Source organism: Oryctolagus cuniculus, chromosome 5 (genome assembly GCF_051225735.1).
Source record: "Oryctolagus cuniculus isolate XC-2025 breed Fujian yellow rabbit chromosome 5, ASM5122573v1, whole genome shotgun sequence".
NCBI lineage: Eukaryota > Metazoa > Chordata > Mammalia > Lagomorpha > Leporidae > Oryctolagus > Oryctolagus cuniculus.
This window is the reverse complement of record NC_142871.1, coordinates 17,906,382-17,924,525: the sequence shown is the minus strand read 5'-3', so window position 1 is coordinate 17,924,525 and position 18,144 is coordinate 17,906,382. Positions and strand designations below refer to the sequence as shown.

At 55.5% G+C, this 18,144-nt stretch overlaps 1 protein-coding gene and 1 long non-coding RNA gene across 3 annotated transcripts; both read right to left on the bottom strand.

Moving 5' to 3' along the window:
• Positions 1-3,270: 3,270 nt before the first annotated feature.
• LOC138842973 (UL-16 binding protein 5-like) lies at positions 3,271-8,932 on the bottom strand. Its single transcript, XM_017340553.4, has 4 exons — positions 8,819-8,932; positions 5,697-5,954; positions 5,040-5,315; positions 3,271-3,846 (listed from the first exon to the last, which is right to left on the bottom strand). The coding sequence occupies exons 1-4, from the start codon at positions 8,904-8,906 to the stop codon at positions 3,806-3,808; spliced, it is 663 nt and encodes a 220-aa protein (XP_017196042.1). The 5' UTR covers positions 8,907-8,932; the 3' UTR covers positions 3,271-3,805.
• Positions 8,933-10,356: 1,424 nt separating this feature from the next.
• LOC138843041 (uncharacterized) lies at positions 10,357-16,658 on the bottom strand. Of its 2 annotated transcripts, none has more exons than XR_016233390.1 (3): positions 16,420-16,658; positions 12,159-12,366; positions 10,357-10,931 (listed from the first exon to the last, which is right to left on the bottom strand). It is a non-coding gene; the product is annotated as an uncharacterized LOC138843041 (long non-coding RNA). The 2 variants fall into 2 exon arrangements; XR_007915885.3 differs by having other exon boundaries at positions 12,159-12,369; positions 16,420-16,653.
• Between the last annotated feature and the right edge of the window lie 1,486 nt (positions 16,659-18,144).

Genomic DNA, 18,144 nt, shown 5'->3' with positions numbered 1-18,144 from the left:
CACAGAGGGGTCTCTGGAGGGTGGCAGAGCAGCAGGTCTGTTTAGTTCACAGTCATCGCAGGCTCCATGGCTGGAGATCACAGGAAGCCTGTCAAGAGGGGTTGGGGAATACCTGGACATCTGCCTCTCTTAATCCAACAGAACGTTTTCACTGCTATGAACAGTTTTTTGGCAGCCCTCCAAACACAGGGTGTGAGTCATCCTCCCCTGAGTGTGGAAGAATTTCCTCCTGCAAGAACCTGAACACAGATTATGGGGGAGTCACCCTCTAACTAACATAGCTGAGTCTCCTGGACAGGTAGTGATGCAGGTGAACGGTGGGTGCATACCAGGCTGATTCCCAGAATTCCCTCTGAGAGGGACGTTCAGCCATTTCAGGGTGGTTCTTGGTATGGGTGCGGGCAATGGAGAGAGGGGGTGCATCTGGCCATGGGCTAGGGGGGACCACACAGCCTCCCAGCTGTCATCATGAGCAGGGCTCCTCACCCACGAGGTCATTCAAGTGACAGGCCTGGCAGTGGCTGCTGGACACGATTCTCTGGAGCCAGGGGTGTGGGGGCAGGGCCAGATGAAGCAAAGCAGCCGCAGGAGCAGGGAGCCTGTCCCCAGATGCCAGCACGAGGCAGCACCACTCACCTCAAGGTGAGCTCACACCTGCAGCTCAGGGAGTGTCCCCACGTGGACCCAGGACTCCGCTGGACAGCACAGGAGTAGCAGTAACGCTGCAACCACAGGACCCCACTCCTCTCCCTGCGGCCACCAGAAGCTGCAGCAGGACAGAATCCACTGCTGACTCTCACACCCCCGAGACTCCACTCGAGAAGGACACCCTGCGGGCTGGGGCTCCAACAGCCGGGGCATTGAGGATGCGGCGAACCTGGGGTGGGCAAATGGGACCCTGCTCAGATCTGGGCCCTAGTTCCTTTGCAAGTTGTCCCTGGCTGGTGGTGTCACTGCCACCCCCAGAAAGAGTTGAGCAGCTGGGGAGACAGATGACTCAGAGCCAGTACAGTCGTCCTTTGCACAAAAGTTGGCCAGTTCTGTACAAAACAAGGCTCATCACCTATAGTGATTCCTCCCAGCAGCCAGGAGGAAGTCAGGAGAAGGTGCCTGAACCCAGTGCCGTGGTGTTGGAATGGTGGCCCCATCCCTTCGAATTCAGGTCCTGGGCTGAGGTCTGGGTGTGCCTGCCTGGGGCGACCTCAGGCAGCGAATGACGCCATCAGGTAGGGGAAAAGTCAGGACCGGCCCAATGAGAGAGGGACAGATTAGACCCGAAGCCCGGGGATCCTGGTCCTGTGCCAAGACTAGTCTACAGGCTTCCAGTGACTAGGCGACTCAGGGGGGAGGTGGCTGGATGAGAAAGGCAGACTGGCAGGGAATCCCCGTGTTCCTGGTCTCATGCTGAGATGGCCCCGGGGCTCACAGGACTCATCAACTCAGGAGTGAAGTGGCCTGATGAGGCTGTGAGCTGTGTAGCAGCAAGTGGATGCTGATGGGTTGGAAGGGGAGTTTTTGGTTGCAGGAGGGGTCAGGGGATAGCCAAGGTCGCCTCCGTGCAGGGTGCGCTCTCCTCCATGTGACCACTGGATCCGTGCCCAGGGCTGGGGCACCAGCATTTTCCACCGCCCCCTCCCATCCTCCTCCTGTAACTTCTGGGAGAAGCCTCCACAGGGAAGCGCAGGCCTGCGAGGAGGTCCCCACCCTCTCTCCCTGCCCTGTGCCCTGCACTCACCGGCCAGCGGTGCCCCGAGCCCGGCTGCCAGCAGACACAGGAGCAGAAGCAGCAGGGAAGGGAAGCAGTGCCCGTCCAGCAGCTCCATGGCTGTGTGAGTGAGTCAGTTCGGAGCTCACTGGGTATTCTAGTACAGGAATTGTGATGTCAAGTGGTTTTATTGGTCGAAGGGAGGATGGGGTGAGAGTGGCTTCAAGACAGCTAAGTTATAGATTAATCTTTGCGGCTGCCACTAAGGCTTCGTCTGCAGTTGCGCCGATTCCCGTCTTCCCCAAGGAAAACTAGCGCTATTGTTATAAATGTTTTCTCCCCGTTGAAGTTTGCTGCTTTAGTTAAATGTGCGTGAGATTTCTGGTGTCTCTTTTTTTTTTTTTCAGTAATCGAAGGGACAGCCAGTGAGCTCGCCCCCGCCCCCGAATCTTTTTGAGGGACAACTAGGCCTGCCCTGTCCCGCCCTGAGCGCTGGATGCTAAAAGGGCCCTGGTGTTAAAAGGGCATTGAGGCCACACAGGAAGCAGGTTGCCAGGAGTGAGTGAGTCCAGTACCTACAAGCCTGAACACTGCAGGTGAGAGCGCTCGCTCTCTCCCTCTCTGCCTTCCTCCCACCCTCCCTCTCTCTCTCTCTCTCTCTCTCTCTGTCTCTCTGTGTGTGTGTGTGTGTCTTGCTCTACCTACAGAAGGAAAGGCAGAGGAGGGTGGGGAGAAGGAGAAGGAGGGAAGGAGGACAGAGGAAGAACAGGTGGGCGGGCTGCAGGCAGGCAGGCAGGCAGGCAGGCATCCTGGGTTCCTGGCCTTGTTAAAACCCCACTCCGGGGTGGGGCACAGCTCAGGCTCCCCTTTCCCTCTTGATGGGTGAGAGGTGTCCATGGAGCACCCGCTGTTCTCCACTGCTGTCTCTATGGCATGGAGCGCCAGCTCAGGGACACTAGTACATAAATAAAGCACACAGTATTTAGGAAACAAATCTTCTATCAAGTTGTACATTTTGATGCTTGGGATCCAGACTCTCTGTGCCCTCACTATGCCAGCAGCAACCATAGAGGGGTCTGGGGTTTGGATTCCACCTTGACTGCCATAGACCCCACCTCTACCCCCATACATGCATCCTCCAGGGCGCCTCGCTGGAGCAGCTGGAAGGCCCGGCCTGCAGGGCTGGAGTAGCCCTCACTCTCTGATCAGGTCTCATGCTGGGACCAGGCTCCCAGGGCTGTCTCACTTTCCCCATGGGAGCTCTACCCCTGGGCTGTGGCTCAGGCAGAGTACGAAGATAAGGGACAGGGTGGGAGGTGGAAAGATAAGTTAGAAACATGGCCAGCCATTTCTCACATGTCCACACGGGGAGCCCACGACTGTGTCCGTGGTCCCTAAAACAACGAGGTACCCTCTTCACCTAGCAGAGAGGCACTGTGAGCCTGAACCTAGGTCACCATACGTGTTCAGACCCCACGTTGGGGGCCAGTCGTGGGCTCATCCCAGGAGTCCTGTGCACTGGGGTGGGGCAGCAGCACTCTTCCACAAGATGCAACGGAGACAAGTTTCAGGGCACACGACAGCTTTATTAGCACCAAGCACACCTTGTAAAGGGCAGGCAGAGGGCGCCTAACCGATTCAGGGCAGCACTAATTCTATAGATGAAGGCGATATTGGTGCCACTATGCTTCTCAATCAGCTTGAAGGTCACATAGGCTCCTAGCTTTCCAGGTGGGCCTGGGCCACACCCAGGAGCAGTTTACCTGATTGGCAGAGGCAGGGCTGGGGGAAATGTGCCTGGGGGTCCTGGGCCTGCCAGCACTCAGATAACTGCATGGGCTAGGCAGGCAGTCTCACGGGATCTCCCACAGTGGAGTGTGCTGCATTGGGTTGCTGGGCCAGAGTCAGAACAGGGAATGGCGAGGCACAGCTAGTGAAGAGATGGTATCCAAGTCATAGCACCAGTGTTACTGAACTGGGGCTAACGGCTCATGACAGGTTAAAATACAGAATCAATACATAAAAACAAAATGGTACAGAAACTCCAAAAGCATCCAGTGGTGAATGTCCCAGGTAGGCAGCGTCATGTCAGCCGTGTGGTCACTGTGGTTGTGATTCCAGCATCACAGTTGGGAAAAGCCCTGGTTAGAGAAAAGACAGGTGATGCCCTGCTCCAGGACAGCCCCAGCTACTCCTAGAGTCCTCCTCCTGTCTCAGGAATTCTCCACACACACACACACACCATCAATTGCAATAAAGAAGGAATCTTCCTCAGGTCCTCAGCACAGATGCTGTTCCCCCTGCCCGCCCGCTCTCCTGCCCTGAGAGTGGACTTTGCTTACAACAGACCTTGCTTGTTCATTTTTTTAATATTGTATTTATTTATTTGATCAGTAGAGTTACAGACAGTGAGAGCGACAGATAGAGAGAAAGGTCTTCCCTCTGCTGGTTTCTCCCCAAATGGCCACCACAGCTGGAGCTGCACCAATCTGAAGCCAGAAGATAGGTGCCTCCTCCCAGTCTCCCATGTGGGAGGGCTCAAGCACCTGGTCCATCTTTTACTGTTATCCCAGGCCACAGCAGAGTGCTGGACCTGAAGAGGAGCAGCCAGGACTAGAACCAGGTCCTAGGATAGAAGGGAGGGAGGATGGGAAAGATCTGCCAGACGAAGCTGGGATGACCATGCAGACCGTCCTGGGGTGGCACCAGGAAGGGAGGCAGGAGCTGGCATTGGAGATGGTTCTGAAGGAATCAAGGGAGAGAGAGAGAGAGAGCAGAAGAATCGGGAGAACCGGGATTCTAGGAAGAGAGGACGGCGAACGAGCAGCTCTAGAACAGTGACAGCCACGGGGTGGAGGCCAGCAGAGCGGGGTGAGGGCACTGAAATCCAAGCCGTGAGGAAGAGATGAGCAGGAGGAGGAGGAGAGGCGTGAGGGAAGGCACAGCGCCAGATGCTGCTGTTGTAGGGAGGACACACCACACTGGATCACGTTCTCAGACACACACTCAGACATGCACACATAGGTACAACACACACACACATGCATTCATGTCTACACTCTCACATGCACACACAGGCACACACATGTACATCTGCCAGATTCCACACCATCGCACCAACACTATCACACCCACATGCACACGCCCACACACTTGCATGCACACACAGGCACAGCCCATGCATCTATGTACACATTCCAATACTTACATGCACACACACCCAGGTACAGCACACTCACGTGCACACGGCACCCACACCGTGCACGCACACACTGGGGTGGCTTCACCTCATCTCCAGGGAAAACCCCTTCCCGCCACCCCTGGCCCTAGTTACCTGTAGACTCCAGCATCTCCTCCCTGGGCAACAAGAAGTTCCCCAGCCACCTTGTGCAGTCTCCCACGGACACCTTCCGCAAGAACTCAGTCAGCTGCCTGTCATTCTCCCAGGTGGTCTTCAACCAGCTGGCCCCAGGATGAACCTCTGTCCACTTTCTGGCATCCGGGTCAAAGAGGAGACCGATCTTTCCATCGAAGCTGAACTGCCAGGACCCGTGCCTGCCGCCGCTGTCTCCACGCCAGCAGCACATCCTGCCCTGCAGGCTCCGGGCATCTGCCCCCATTGGAAAGACATTGGCAGAGATCAGTCTTGACAGATCCCCTGACCCACCTGGGATCCACTTCTCCCATCCGTCCCTCTGGTGTCTCCTGGCCCTGCTCTGTCCTCTGCATCCTGCACTTCCTCCTGGGGCACCTGAGTGGGGCCAACTTGCAACTTCACAGAAACATAAGGAACTCCCCATGCCCAGATCAGTCTTGACAGATCCTTTGCCCCACCTGGGATCCTCCACTTAGCATCGCCTGGCCCTGATGTCCCACCTCTCCCGCCCTGCCACTGGGCCTCCAAATGAAGAGCAGCGACCAGTTCTGCACATGGAAATCCTCAGTCCTGGTTCACAATACCTGTCCTCTGCCCAGGGTCTTTCAGGCTCACCCTTGCTTGTGGAATGTTTCATTTCAGCCACTTGCTGGTTGAGGGCGTCCACCACATCTCGCAGCATTTCTGTCTGCTCTGCCCAGTTGTCAATGGCATCCACTTCCCTCCCAAGGGGGTCAAAAAAGCTGATCTGAGTGAAGCTGCAATCACAGTGCAGAATCCTCCTGTCATCCACGTGACCTTGAACATCACACCGTTGCTGTCCAGGTCTGGCCTTGGGATTGACAGTTATGACATAGCAGAGGGAGTGAGCATCTGTGGAAGAGAAACACAAGTGAGGTGTGGGGATGAGAAAGGGCTCACACTCAACCTCTCCCCCAGCTCCAAGATACTCAGGAGCCCACCTGAAGGGCGGGGCTGGGACGCAGGGAAATCACTTCCCGCCATGGCAACTCCATCACTGGCTCCTGACTTTCTCCCACCTGTGCTCCTTGTGATTCATTCAGGTTCTCTGACCAAGTACACAGGGTCCCAGCATGCCCCCGAGACTCGGAGGGAGCTGGTGACAGGAGTCCTGTGTAAGCACACACAGTACCTAAGCCTACATGCATCTTAACAGAAACTCAGACACCACGTGCTTAGAAAGTGCAAACCATGGTGTGCATGGTCCCTGGGCAGCCACTGTCTTCTGGGAGCATCTGGCAGAACTGACTCCAAGAGGCAAGAGAAAGACCAAGACAGCTGTGCATAGGAGGGCAGGATTGAGAAACACGGTTTCCAGAGTATGGCAGGAGTGCGCGATCAGGGCTGATCAGTCAGCTGGGGGGTCCTACAGGGAAGAGTGTGAAGAGACAGGTGGACATACAGGAGTGCACCTGTCACCTGAGTGCATGCACACATGCACCTACGTGGACCCAACCAGGGCTGACACCACACACCGGGAAGCAGCTGGCAGAAGCAGTTAGCACAGTGGCTGGATGATGACCGCCTCCCCTACCCGCACCTGAGGCCAAATCTCCTGTCCAGACGAGGACTGAAAACAGCAGCACTGAGCGGGACCCAGTGAGAGGAGAGGAAACTTTCTCAGGAAAGGTCAAGGCAGTCACAGGTTTACAGTGAGAGACAGCAACAGCTTTTACTGCAGGACTCTGGTTGTAGAAAAGCCTGGGTAACTCGGGCAATGAGCACACGAGGACACCAACGTTCACCACCAGAGACCGCAGATCTCCACGTACATGCCATGGATGCCGGTCCTGGGTAAAACACAGAACTCGAGCCCAGAACTTCAGTTTCCTGAGCTGGAGCCACATGTGCCCCTCGCCTGTGAGGAACTCCTGGTGGACGCCCTGTGAAAGGCAGGCGTCTTGTTACCTCTTCTGGAGGTTACTCGCTTGTGGATTTGGAAGGAAGTGAGCAGGGAGGGTGTTGGAGAGGGACCCTGGGCCACAGAGGGGCCTCTGGAGGGTGGCAGAGCAGCAGGTCTGTTTAGTTCACAGTCATCGCAGGCTCCATGGCTGGAGATCACAGGAAGCCTGTCAAGAGGGGTTGGGGAATACCTGGACATCTGCCTCTCTTAATCCAACAGAACGTTTTCACTGCTATGAACAGTTTTTTGGCAGCCCTCCAAACACAGGGTGTGAGTCATCCTCCCCTGAGTGTGGAAGAATTTCCTCCTGCAAGAACCTGAACACAGATTATGGGGGAGTCACCCTCTAACTAACATAGTTGAGTCTCCTGGACAGGTAGTGATGCAGGTGAACGGTGGGTGCATACCAGGCTGATTCCCAGAATTCCCTCTGAGAGGGACGTTCAGCCATTTCAGGGTGGTTCTTGGTATGGGTGCGGGCAATGGAGAGAGGGGGTGCATCTGGCCATGGGCTGGGGGGGACCACACAGCCTCTCAGCTGTCATCATGAGCAGGGCTCCTCACCCACGAGGTCATTCAAGTGACAGGCCTGGCAGTGGCCGCTGGACACGATTCTCTGGAGCCGGGGGTGTGGGGGCAGGGCCAGATGAAGCAAAGCAGCCGCAGGAGCAGGGAGCCTGTCCCCAGATGCCAGCACGAGGCAGCACCACTCACCCCGAGGTGAGCTCACACAGCGGCTGCAGGGAGTGTCCCCACGTGGACCCAGGACTCCGCTGGACAGCACAGGAGTAGCAGTAACGCTGCAACCACAGGACCCCACTCCTCTCCCTGCGGCCACCAGAAGCTGCAGCAGGACAGAATCCACTGCTGACTCTCACACCCCCGAGACTCCACTCGAGAAGGACACCCTGCGGGCTGGGGCTCCAACAGCCGGGGCATTGAGGATGCGGCGAACCTGGGGTGGGCAAATGGGACCCTGCTCAGATCTGGGCCCTAGTTCCTTTGCAAGTTGTCCCTGGCTGGTGGTGTCACTGCCACCCCCAGAAAGAGTTGAGCAGCTGGGGAGACAGATGACTCAGAGCCAGTACAGTCGTCCTTTGCACAAAAGTTGGCCAGTTCTGTACAAAACAAGGCTCATCACCTATAGTGATTCCTCCCAGCAGCCAGGAGGAAGTCAGGAGAAGGTGCCTGAACCCAGTGCCGTGGTGTTGGAATGGTGGCCCCATCCCTTCGAATTCAGGTCCTGGGCTGAGGTCTGGGTGTGCCTGCCTGGGGCGACCTCAGGCAGCGAATGACGCCATCAGGTAGGGGAAAAGTCAGGACCGGCCCAATGAGAGAGGGACAGATTAGACCCGAAGCCCGGGGATCCTGGTCCTGTGCCAAGACTAGTCTACAGGCTTCCAGTGACTAGGCGACTCAGGGGGGAGGTGGCTGGATGAGAAAGGCAGACTGGCAGGGAATCCCCGTGTTCCTGGTCTCATGCTGAGATGGCCCCGGGGCTCACAGGACTCATCAACTCAGGAGTGAAGTGGCCTGATGAGGCTGTGAGCTGTGTAGCAGCAAGTGGATGCTGATGGGTTGGAAGGGGAGTTTTTGGTTGCAGGAGGGGTCAGGGGATAGCCGAGGTTGCCTCCGTGCAGGGTGCGCTCTCCTCCATGTGACCACTGGATCCGTGCCCAGGGCTGGGGCACCAGCATTTTCCACCGCCCCCTCCCATCCTCCTCCTGTAACTTCTGGGAGAAGCCTCCACAGGGAAGCGCAGGCCTGCGAGGAGGTCCCCACCCTCTCTCCCTGCCCTGTGCCCTGCACTCACCGGCCAGCGGTGCCCCGAGCCCGGCTGCCAGCAGACACAGGAGCAGAAGCAGCAGGGAAGGGAAGCAGTGCCCGTCCAGCAGCTCCATGGCTGTGTGAGTGAGTCAGTTCGGAGCTCACTGGGTATTCTAGTACAGGAATTGTGATGTCAAGTGGTTTTATTGGTCGAAGGGAGGATGGGGTGAGAGTGGCTTCAAGACAGCTAAGTTATAGATTAATCTTTGCGGCTGCCACTAAGGCTTCGTCTGCAGTTGCGCCGATACCCGTCTTCCCCAAGGAAAACTAGCGCTATTGCTATAAATGTTTTCTCCCCGTTGAAGTTTGCTGCTTTAGCTAAATGTGCGTGAGATTTCTGGTGTCTCTTTTTATTTTCAGTAATCGAAGGGACAGCCAGTGAGCTCGCCCCCGCCCCCGAATCTTTTTGAGGGACAACTAGGCCTGCCCTGTCCCGCCCTGAGCGCTGGATGCTAAAAGGGCCCTGGTGTTAAAAGGGCATTGAGGCCACACAGGAAGCAGGTTGCCAGGAGTGAGTGAGTCCAGTACCTACAAGCCTGAACACTGCAGGTGAGAGCGCTCTCTCTCTCCCTCTCTGCCTTCCTCCCACCCTCCCTCTCTCTCTCTTTCTCTCTCCCTCTCTCTCTCTCTCTGTGTGTGTGTGTGTCTTGCTCTACCTACAGAAGGAAAGGCAGAGGAGGATGGGGAGAAGGAGAAGGAGGGAAGGAGGACAGACAGAGGAAGAACAGGTGGGCGGGCTGCAGGCAGGCAGGCAGGCAGGCAGGCATCCTGGGTTCCTGGCCTTGTTAAAACCCCACTCCGGGGTGGGGCACAGCTCAGGCTCCCCTTTCCCTCTTGATGGGTGAGAGGTGTCCATGGAGCACCCGCTGTTCTCCACTGCTGTCTCTATGGCATGGAGCGCCAGCTCAGGGACACTAGTACATAAATAAAGCACACAGTATTTAGGAAACAAATCTTCTATCAAGTTGTGCATTTTGATGCTTGGGATCCAGACTCTCTGTGCCCTCACTATGCCAGCAGCAACCATAGAGGGGTCTGGGGTTTGGATTCCACCTTGACTGCCATAGACCCCACCTCTACCCCCATACATGCATCCTCCAGGGCGCCTCGCTGGAGCAGCTGGAAGGCCCGGCCTGCAGGGCTGGAGTAGCCCTCACTCTCTGATCAGGTCTCATGCTGGGACCAGGCTCCCAGGGCTGTCTCACTTTCCCCATGGGAGCTCTACCCCTGGGCTGTGGCTCAGGCAGAGTACGAAGATAAGGGACAGGGTGGGAGGTGGAAAGATAAGTTAGAAACATGGCCAGCCATTTCTCACATGTCCACACGGGGAGCCCACGACTGTGTCCGTGGTCCCTAAAACAACGAGGTACCCTCTTCACCTAGCAGAGAGGCACTGTGAGCCTGAACCTAGGTCACCATACGTGTTCAGACCCCACGTTGGGGGCCAGTCGTGGGCTCATCCCAGGAGTCCTGTGCACTGGGGTGGGGCAGCAACACTCTTCCACAAGATGCAACGGAGACAAGTTTCAGGGCACACGACAGCTTTATTAGCACCAAGCACACCTTGTAAAGGGCAGGCAGAGGGCACCTAACTGATTCAGGGCAGCACTAATTCTATAGATGAAGGTGGTATTGGTGCCACTATGCTTCTCAATCAGCTTGAAGGTCACATAGGCTCCTAGCTTTCCAGGTGGGCCTGGGCCACACCCAGCAGCAGTTTACCTGATTGGCAGAGGCAGGGCTGGGGGAAACGTGCCTGGGGGTCCTGGGCCTGCCAGCACTCAGATAACTGCATGGGCTAGGCAGGCAGTCTCATGGGATCTCCCACAGTGGAGTGTGCTGCATTGGGTTGCTGGGCCATAGTTAGAACAGGGAATGGCGAGGCACAGCTAGTGAAGAGATGTGATCCAAGTCATAGCACCAGTGTTACTGAACTGGGGCTAACGGCTCATGACAGGTTAAAATACAGAATCAATACATAAAAACAAAATGGTACAGAAACTCCAAAAGCACCCAGTGGTGAATGTCCCAGGTAGGCAGCGTCATGTCAGCCGTGTGTCACTGTGGTTGTGATTCCAGCATCACAGTTGGGAAAAGCCCTGGTTAGAGAAAAGACAGGTGATGCCCTGCTCCAGGACAGCCCCGGCTACTCCTAGAGTCCTCCTCCCGTCTCAGGAATTCTCCACACACACACACACAGACACACACCCCATCAATTGCAATAAAGAAGGAATCTTCCTCAGGTCCTCAGCACAGATGCTGTTCCCCCTGCCCGCCCACTCTCCTGCCCTGAGAGTGGACTTTGCTTACAACAGACCTTGCTTGTTCATTTTTTTAATATTGTATTTATTTATTTGATCAGTAGAGTTACAGACAGTGAGAGCAACAGATAGAGAGAAAGGTCTTCCCTCTGCTGGTTTCTCCCCAAATGGCCACCACAGCTGGAGCTGCACCAATCTGAAGCCAGAAGATAGGTGCCTCCTCCCGGTCTCCCATGTGGGAGGGCTCAAGCACCTGGTCCATCTTTTACTGTTATCCCAGGCCACAGCAGAGTGCTGGACCTGAAGAGGAGCAGCCAGGACTAGAACCAGGTCCTAGGATAGAAGGGAGGGAGGATGGGAAAGATCTGCCAGACGAAGCTGGGATGACCATGCAGACCGTCCTGGGGTGGCACCAGGAAGGGAGGCAGGAGCTGGCATTGGAGATGGTTCTGAAGGAACCAAGGGAGAGAGAGAGAGAGAGAGAGCAGAAGAATCGGGAGAACCGGGATTCTAGGAAGAGAGGACGGCGAACGAGCAGCTCTAGAACAGTGACAGCCACGGGGTGGAGGCCAGCAGAGCAGGGTGAGGGCACTGAAATCCAAGCCGTGAGGAAGAGATGAGCAGGAGGAGGAGGAGAGGCGTGAGGGAAGGCACAGCGCCAGATGCTGCTGTTGTTGTAGGGAGGACACACCACACTGGATCACGTTCTCAGACACACACTCAGACATGCACACATAGGTACAACACACACACACATGCATTCATGTCTACACTCTCACATGCACACACAGGCACACACATCCACATTCCCACATGTACATCTGCCAGATTCCACACCATCGCACCAACACTATCACACCCACATGCACACGCCCACACACTTGCATGCACACACAGGCACAGCCCATGCATCTATGTACACATTCCAATACTTACATGCACACACACCCAGGTACAGCACGCTCACATGCACAGTGCACCCACACCTTGCACACACACATGCACATGGTGGCTTCACCTCATCTCCAGGGAAAACCCCTTCCCGCCCCCCCTGGCCCTAGTTACCTGTAGACTCCAGCACCTCCTCCCTGGGCAACAAGAAGTTCCCCAGCCACCTTGTGCAGTCTCCCATGGACACCTTCCGCAAGAACTCAGTCAGCTGCCTGTCATTCTCCCAGGTCGTCTTCATCCAGCTGGCCCCAGGATGAACCTCTGTCCACTTTCTGGTGTCTGGGTCAAAGAGCTGTCACCAGCTCTGTGACAGCAGAAAATCCTACTAAAAGACAGGGGTCAAAAAGCTGACAGTTCCCTGGGCTCATCTCTTCATCAATCAAATGCTCCTCCTTTTGCCTCTGCCCACAAAGAAACCTCACTCTTCAGATATGGCTCCACCATCACTCTTCCTATCCCCTAGCCCATGGCCCTGTTGGGGAGGTGCCAGGCCTGGATGGCAGAGGGTCTGCAGATGCAGCCCACACAGATTGCTGGAAGCTGGGAGTGTGTGGGGTTGCCCTGGAGGGTGCTGGATCATCGTGGGACAGGGTCAGGGTGCAATCAGAGTTGGATGAGGGAGAGTTCCAGGTGCAGGATACAGTTCAGTCCCTTGGACACTGATGCTGATGTGGTACTAGTACAACTCTTGGAAGCTCAGGAGGCGATGTCCCATACTACATGCACTGGACAACTCAGAACCTCCATGGTAGGTTGTTCAGGGAGGGAACAAAATGTTGAGAGAAGCACACGTGCCAGGGTGGAAATAAAACAAAAGTGCAAGGAAATGTCCAGGCCTCTGCTCCACGGGACACAGGTTCACCAAGCAAACAGAGAAAAGCGCCCGCATCATCAGAGCCACAGCCATGCCTCCTGCTCACGCCTGGGACTGGCCATAGCAGAAGGTGTCCCCAAAGTGGGCTCCCAGTGGTAATGGGGGTGAAGAATCCTGACTCGAGAGATCCCAAGTGCACGTGCCGAGCTGCCGGAACTAAGGAAGGTGCTGTGATTACAATGCTGTGGGGACCTAGCAGCAAACCAGATGTGCAGCCAACCTGGAACTGCCTGACTAAATCATTACAACAAAACCCACAAAACACGAGGGCCAGCACTCAGGAGGCTGAAATGCAGCCGCCCCAGCAAGAATTCTGAAATCCTTGTGTCCAGTTTCCAGACTTCAGCCATGGCTCTGACCCAGACCCCACAACTTGAGGGGAGAGGTCACGTTCCCTCCAGGAAGGGCCCTTCAACCCCATGGCAAGGGCAGTGACACTGGTGGCCCTTCTCAGGGGGTGGACGGCCATTTGCTTGGCTAACCAGTGGCAAAGTAGAAAATACCCCAGGAAAGTGGGTGTTTGAAGTAGTGGTTAAGCTGTGGCTTGGAGCGCCCACACCCCACATTGGAGGGCCTGGGGCTGAATTCTGGCTCAGCTTTGCATTCTGGCTTCCTGCTATTGTGCACCTGGGGAGGCAGCAGGTGATGGCTCAAGTAGTTGAGTCTTGGCTCCCACAAGGGAGACCAAACAGAATTCTAGGCTCCTTGCTTTGGCCTGGCTCAGCCCTGGCTGTTGTGGGGAGTGAACCAGCGAATGGAAGATCTCTCTCTTTCCCTCTCTCTTTCTGTGTTATTCAAGTAAATGAAAATAAATAAATAAAAATTTAAAAGAAAATACAACACCTAGACATTCATATAATGCATAGTATATTGATTAATAACACCCAAGTATCTGAAGCAGTTTTGTGGCTGCCTTGTAATTTTGTGGTACAAGTGTGGCCAGGTAGTGAGTGGACACCTGGTCCAGGTTCTACTCACAGGAGTTTTTCTGGGTCAGTACCCCACACAATGGCCAGTTCACATTCCATGCAGTTGTATTAGGAATGAACAGTCTTAGGGCCGGCACTGTGGCGCAGTGGGTTAACGCCCTGGCCTGAAGCACCGGCATCCCATATGGGCGCCAGTTCTAGTCCTGGCTGCTGCTCTTCTGATCCAGCTCTCTGCTATGGCCTGGAAAAGCAGTAGAAGATGGCCCAAGTCCTTGGGCCCCTGCACCCCTGTGGGAGACCCAGAAGAAGCTCCTGGCTCCTGGCTTCGGATTGGCTCAACTCCAGCCTTTGCGGCCAATTGGAGAGTGAACCAGTGGATAGAAGACCTTTCTCTCTCTGCCTCACTTCTCTCTGTGTAACTCTCTGACTTTTGAATATATAAATAAAATCTTAAAAAAAAAAAGGAATGAATAGTCTTTAAGTGAGCCACTTGCAGCATCAGGGCATCAGGGCTGCCCTGCTAGGCAGGCCACGTGCAGTGTTGGGCACTGCCTCCCCCATAACCTGGATAGTACATTTAAAAACCCAATACCTCTGACACTACACTAGTGTTCTATCTTCTCTCATGTTTGATCCCACCCTGGTCCCTAGAAGTTTCTGTAAATTTCTTAGACTTTGCAAGCCTTGTTGTCCTACTGACATCCACTCACCTCTGGTTTTGTAGCACAGAAGCAGTCAGAGAGAGTACATGAATGAGTGAGTGAGGCTGCATTGGCTACTGTGGCCCTGACTCAGGACCACTCAAAACAGCAGGCATTTGTGGTGGCAAAAGATCCTGTGTGGATTTCATGGTGATTCCTTTTTTTAAAGGCAGAGTTACAGAGAGAGGGAAAGGGAAAGATCTTCCATCCACTGGCTCACTGGCTCATTCCCCAAATGGCCGCAGATGGGGCAGGGACCCAAGTACTTGGGCCATCCTCCACTGCTCTCCCAGGCACATTAGCAGGGAGTTGGATCGGAAGTGGAGCAGCCGGGACTTGAACTAGCGCCCATATGGATGCTGGCACTGCAGTTGGCGGCTTAATGCACTGCACCACAGCACCAGCCCCCAGGGCTATTCCTAATGGAGAATCAGGACATGGGCTCCCAGTGTCCCGTGACACTCGCAGCAGGGACATGCATACCATTTGAGTGTGACTCCTGGTTTGAGACTGGGCCCTGGGAGAGAGGAGGCTTCTGGTCATGGGCTCTCGGTGACCACCAGCCTCAGGGCTGCCATCATGAGCCGGACTCCTCACTCCCTCGGTCATGAGAAAGGCCCGGCAGCCACAGATGGACAGGATTCTCAGCTGGCAGAGCAGGGCCGGAGGGAACTCAGCGACTGCAGGGGCAGGTGGCCCACTCTCTGAGATACCAGCACTGAGGCAGTACCTCCTGCCCTCAGCTCACACCTGCAGTTCCAGGACTGACCCTCTGGCCCACGTAAGCCACGCGGCTGCTGGGTAAGAGAGAAGGGACAGTAGGCCCCAAACCACAGGACTCCACTGCTATCCCTAGAGGCCACCAGAAGCCACAGGCAAGATAGGACCCACTGCCGCGTCTTACACAGGCAGCAGGGACTCCCCCTGAAGCCACCACGGCAGGGTTGCACCCAGTAGTCGGGTGTTCTCATCTGGGGTAGGCAAAGTAGGATGGCGGCCAACTCTGGGCTCCATTTGTTTGCATGGCGTCTCTGTCCGCCTTGGGAATGGGGGAAGTCGGCAGGAAGCTCAGGCAGGGACAGGTGAGCTGGAGTTTCTGCCTGCCCCGCACTGTGTCTCTGTGCCCCTCACCTGTCAGCCCAGGATGCCCACTTTCCCACCACACCCTTGTGGCTCATCCAGGACCAGGAAGCAGGAGACACCATGATGGCCATGTGGAAATTAAACTCCACCTGGAGGCACCTTGAAGCCCCAGAGTGCGGCACACAAGCCCAATTTCACTGTATTTAGGCATTCGGTTAGGGCGCCTCCCTCTATCTCACAGGAGGCTGATGGAGCATGTGAATCCCTCCCTCTCCGGCTTCCCCTCCCCCCACAGGTAACTGGGGCCCACGCGTGACAGGTATCTCTGTGTGGGGTGGTCCACAGGCACGTGTGAGTGTATATTCTCTGTTAAATAAATCCCACTCGCACGTGACCCTGGTGGTTTTGTTTTTGTTTTTGTTTTTGTTTTTCCCCTCTGCTATAAACTCTTAGCTCTGTGAGGCCAGCACCGGGAGTAAAGATTCAATCGCAGGCCCACAGCACCTGCACATAAGGCAGGTGAATATGAGACAGACATGAGGCAGCCACAGCTACACTCTGGTCGCCTGCTCCCCTCCGGGTCCCTATGTCAGAGGCTCCTGCCTGTGAGCTCTTGGCTCTCAGTCAGCTGCAGCTGCAGGACGCCCCGTGATTTCTGCTGCCATTGCTCTGGCTTCACCTCGTGCCCCAGGTCACATTTTGCGGGGATTTCTCTGGCCAGCTGGCTTCTGTACCACTCTCCTCGCCAGCGCCCTGCGGAGGTGCGGCAGCGCCAGTGCCCAGCTCACCTGCTGCCCGCGCCGCGAGGTGCCGTCCCAGAGGTGGAGCGGAAACCGGAAGCAAGGAATGAACTTGCCTACTCCAGCCAGTGCTGCGCAGGACCGGAACCCTGGAGTTGCCTTCTCCACACCAGGCACAGGAAAGGGGCTTGTAGGACGTGCTCACAGGTGGTGACTCAGAGCCCGGGGCTCAGCTGCCCAGCGCTGCCAGCCCTCGCCTCGCACTTCCTCTCTGCTTTTTTAAGGCTTTTTTTTTTTGAATTGTTTATTTTTATTGTACGCGCAGAGAAACAGAGACCTTGCATTCATTGTCTCATTCCCCAGCGCCTGCAGCAGCCAGGGCTGGCCCAGGAATCCAGGACCAAGAACTCATGTGGGTCTCCCGGGAGGGTCACAGGGGCTCTGGTACTGGAGCTCTCACCAGCAGGGAGCGCGATCCAGGGGGAGTGGCAGGGACTGCACCCAGGCACCCCCTTAGGGTTATGGGGTTCCCGAGGCTGCGGGTGCAGCCTCTTCTTCAGATGTGCCCCCCACCCCTTCCCGTCTTCATAAAACAAAGACTCATTAAGAATAAAAGCAAACTTCTCAAAACAACAACAACAAAAAAGAAAGTCTGGCTGCTCAGCGTGTTATACCCGAAGCGAGACCCGGAGAATTTGGTATTGGGGGATCCCCCGAATGCCCCAGCCCGGCTGCCGCTTCTGTGCACTCCCTCTGCTTCACTGGTAGCCCAGATTAAAGAGGTGGAGGAAGGGCGGGGCCGCTTGGGATCTGTTTTTAGGCAGTGGGAAAGCGCCTGGGTTGTTTCTGTATAGGAGCCAATGACTCTGCGGGGATGGAGTTGAGTTGCTCCAGCTGCGGAAGGCACCCAGTCCCTGCCTAGGTGGCTCCATGAGGAGCACGCCCCCAGATGGCCTTGATGGGTCCTGTGCTGGGGTGCACAGCCTAAAGACACAGCGAGACTTTTGCGGTCCAGTTAGGAGTCTTGATTAGCCAGCTGGGGACTGCCTTCTCACAGAGCAAGTTCAGAGAGAACAGCCAGAGCTGCAGTGCTGGTGGGGGTGGTTTTACAGGCAAACTCTCTTCTTATTTGTCATTTGATCATGTGTGCAAGCAGCCAAGCAATGCACAGAAGTGAGAAGGGGTTAGCCACTCAGCCAGTTTTTTTCTTTTAACTTTTCTTTTCATTGTTGCAGTCGCGGTCAGGCTGAGTCATTCTGTGTCTGTAGCTGGGAGAAGGCTGGAGGAGCCACAGTCCAGTGGGCTTGGCTGTCATCAAGCGAGCAGAGGTACAGAAGTCATAAATCGGCCAGTTACAAACCAGCATTTATGTTTATGAACAACGGGCCCTGTAACTAAAACAACCAAACAAAATAATCAACAGTGTATGACAGCCGGGCGTGCTATACCCTGTAGAGAATTTCAACTTTCAAGTCACCTGTCACAGTCCTTCGAACACGGCCTGGTCCACTGCTGGTGGCTACTTGCCCACCAGGGTTGGGAGTTGAAGACCTAGTGCATCTGCATGTCAATGTCCTGAATTCATGCCCCACCCCCCACTCCAAATCACTGGTTATGGGCTGTTTCAGTTTTCTATGAATTTCCCAAATTTTTTTTTTTTTTAATTTTTGGACAGGAGGCACGTATGGTGCTTTGGTAATCAGGAAACAAACAACACCGAGCAGCCCTGGGAAGATGCTTTAGGACCCACCACGTGTCCCCACGCCCTGACCA

Coding starts and splice junctions, on each gene's coding strand:
- LOC138842973 (XM_017340553.4), bottom strand. CDS start 8,906: ATGGAGCTGCTGGACGGGCACTGCTTCCCTTCCCTGCTGCTTCTGCTC. Junction 5,316..5,696: donor GAAACATTCCACAAGCAAGG/GTGAGCCTGAAA, acceptor CAATGGGGGCAG/ATGCCCGGAGCCTGCAGGGC. Junction 3,847..5,039: donor GGAGATGCTGGAGTCTACAG/GTAACTAGGGCC, acceptor TTCTCTAACCAG/GGCTTTTCCCAACTGTGATG.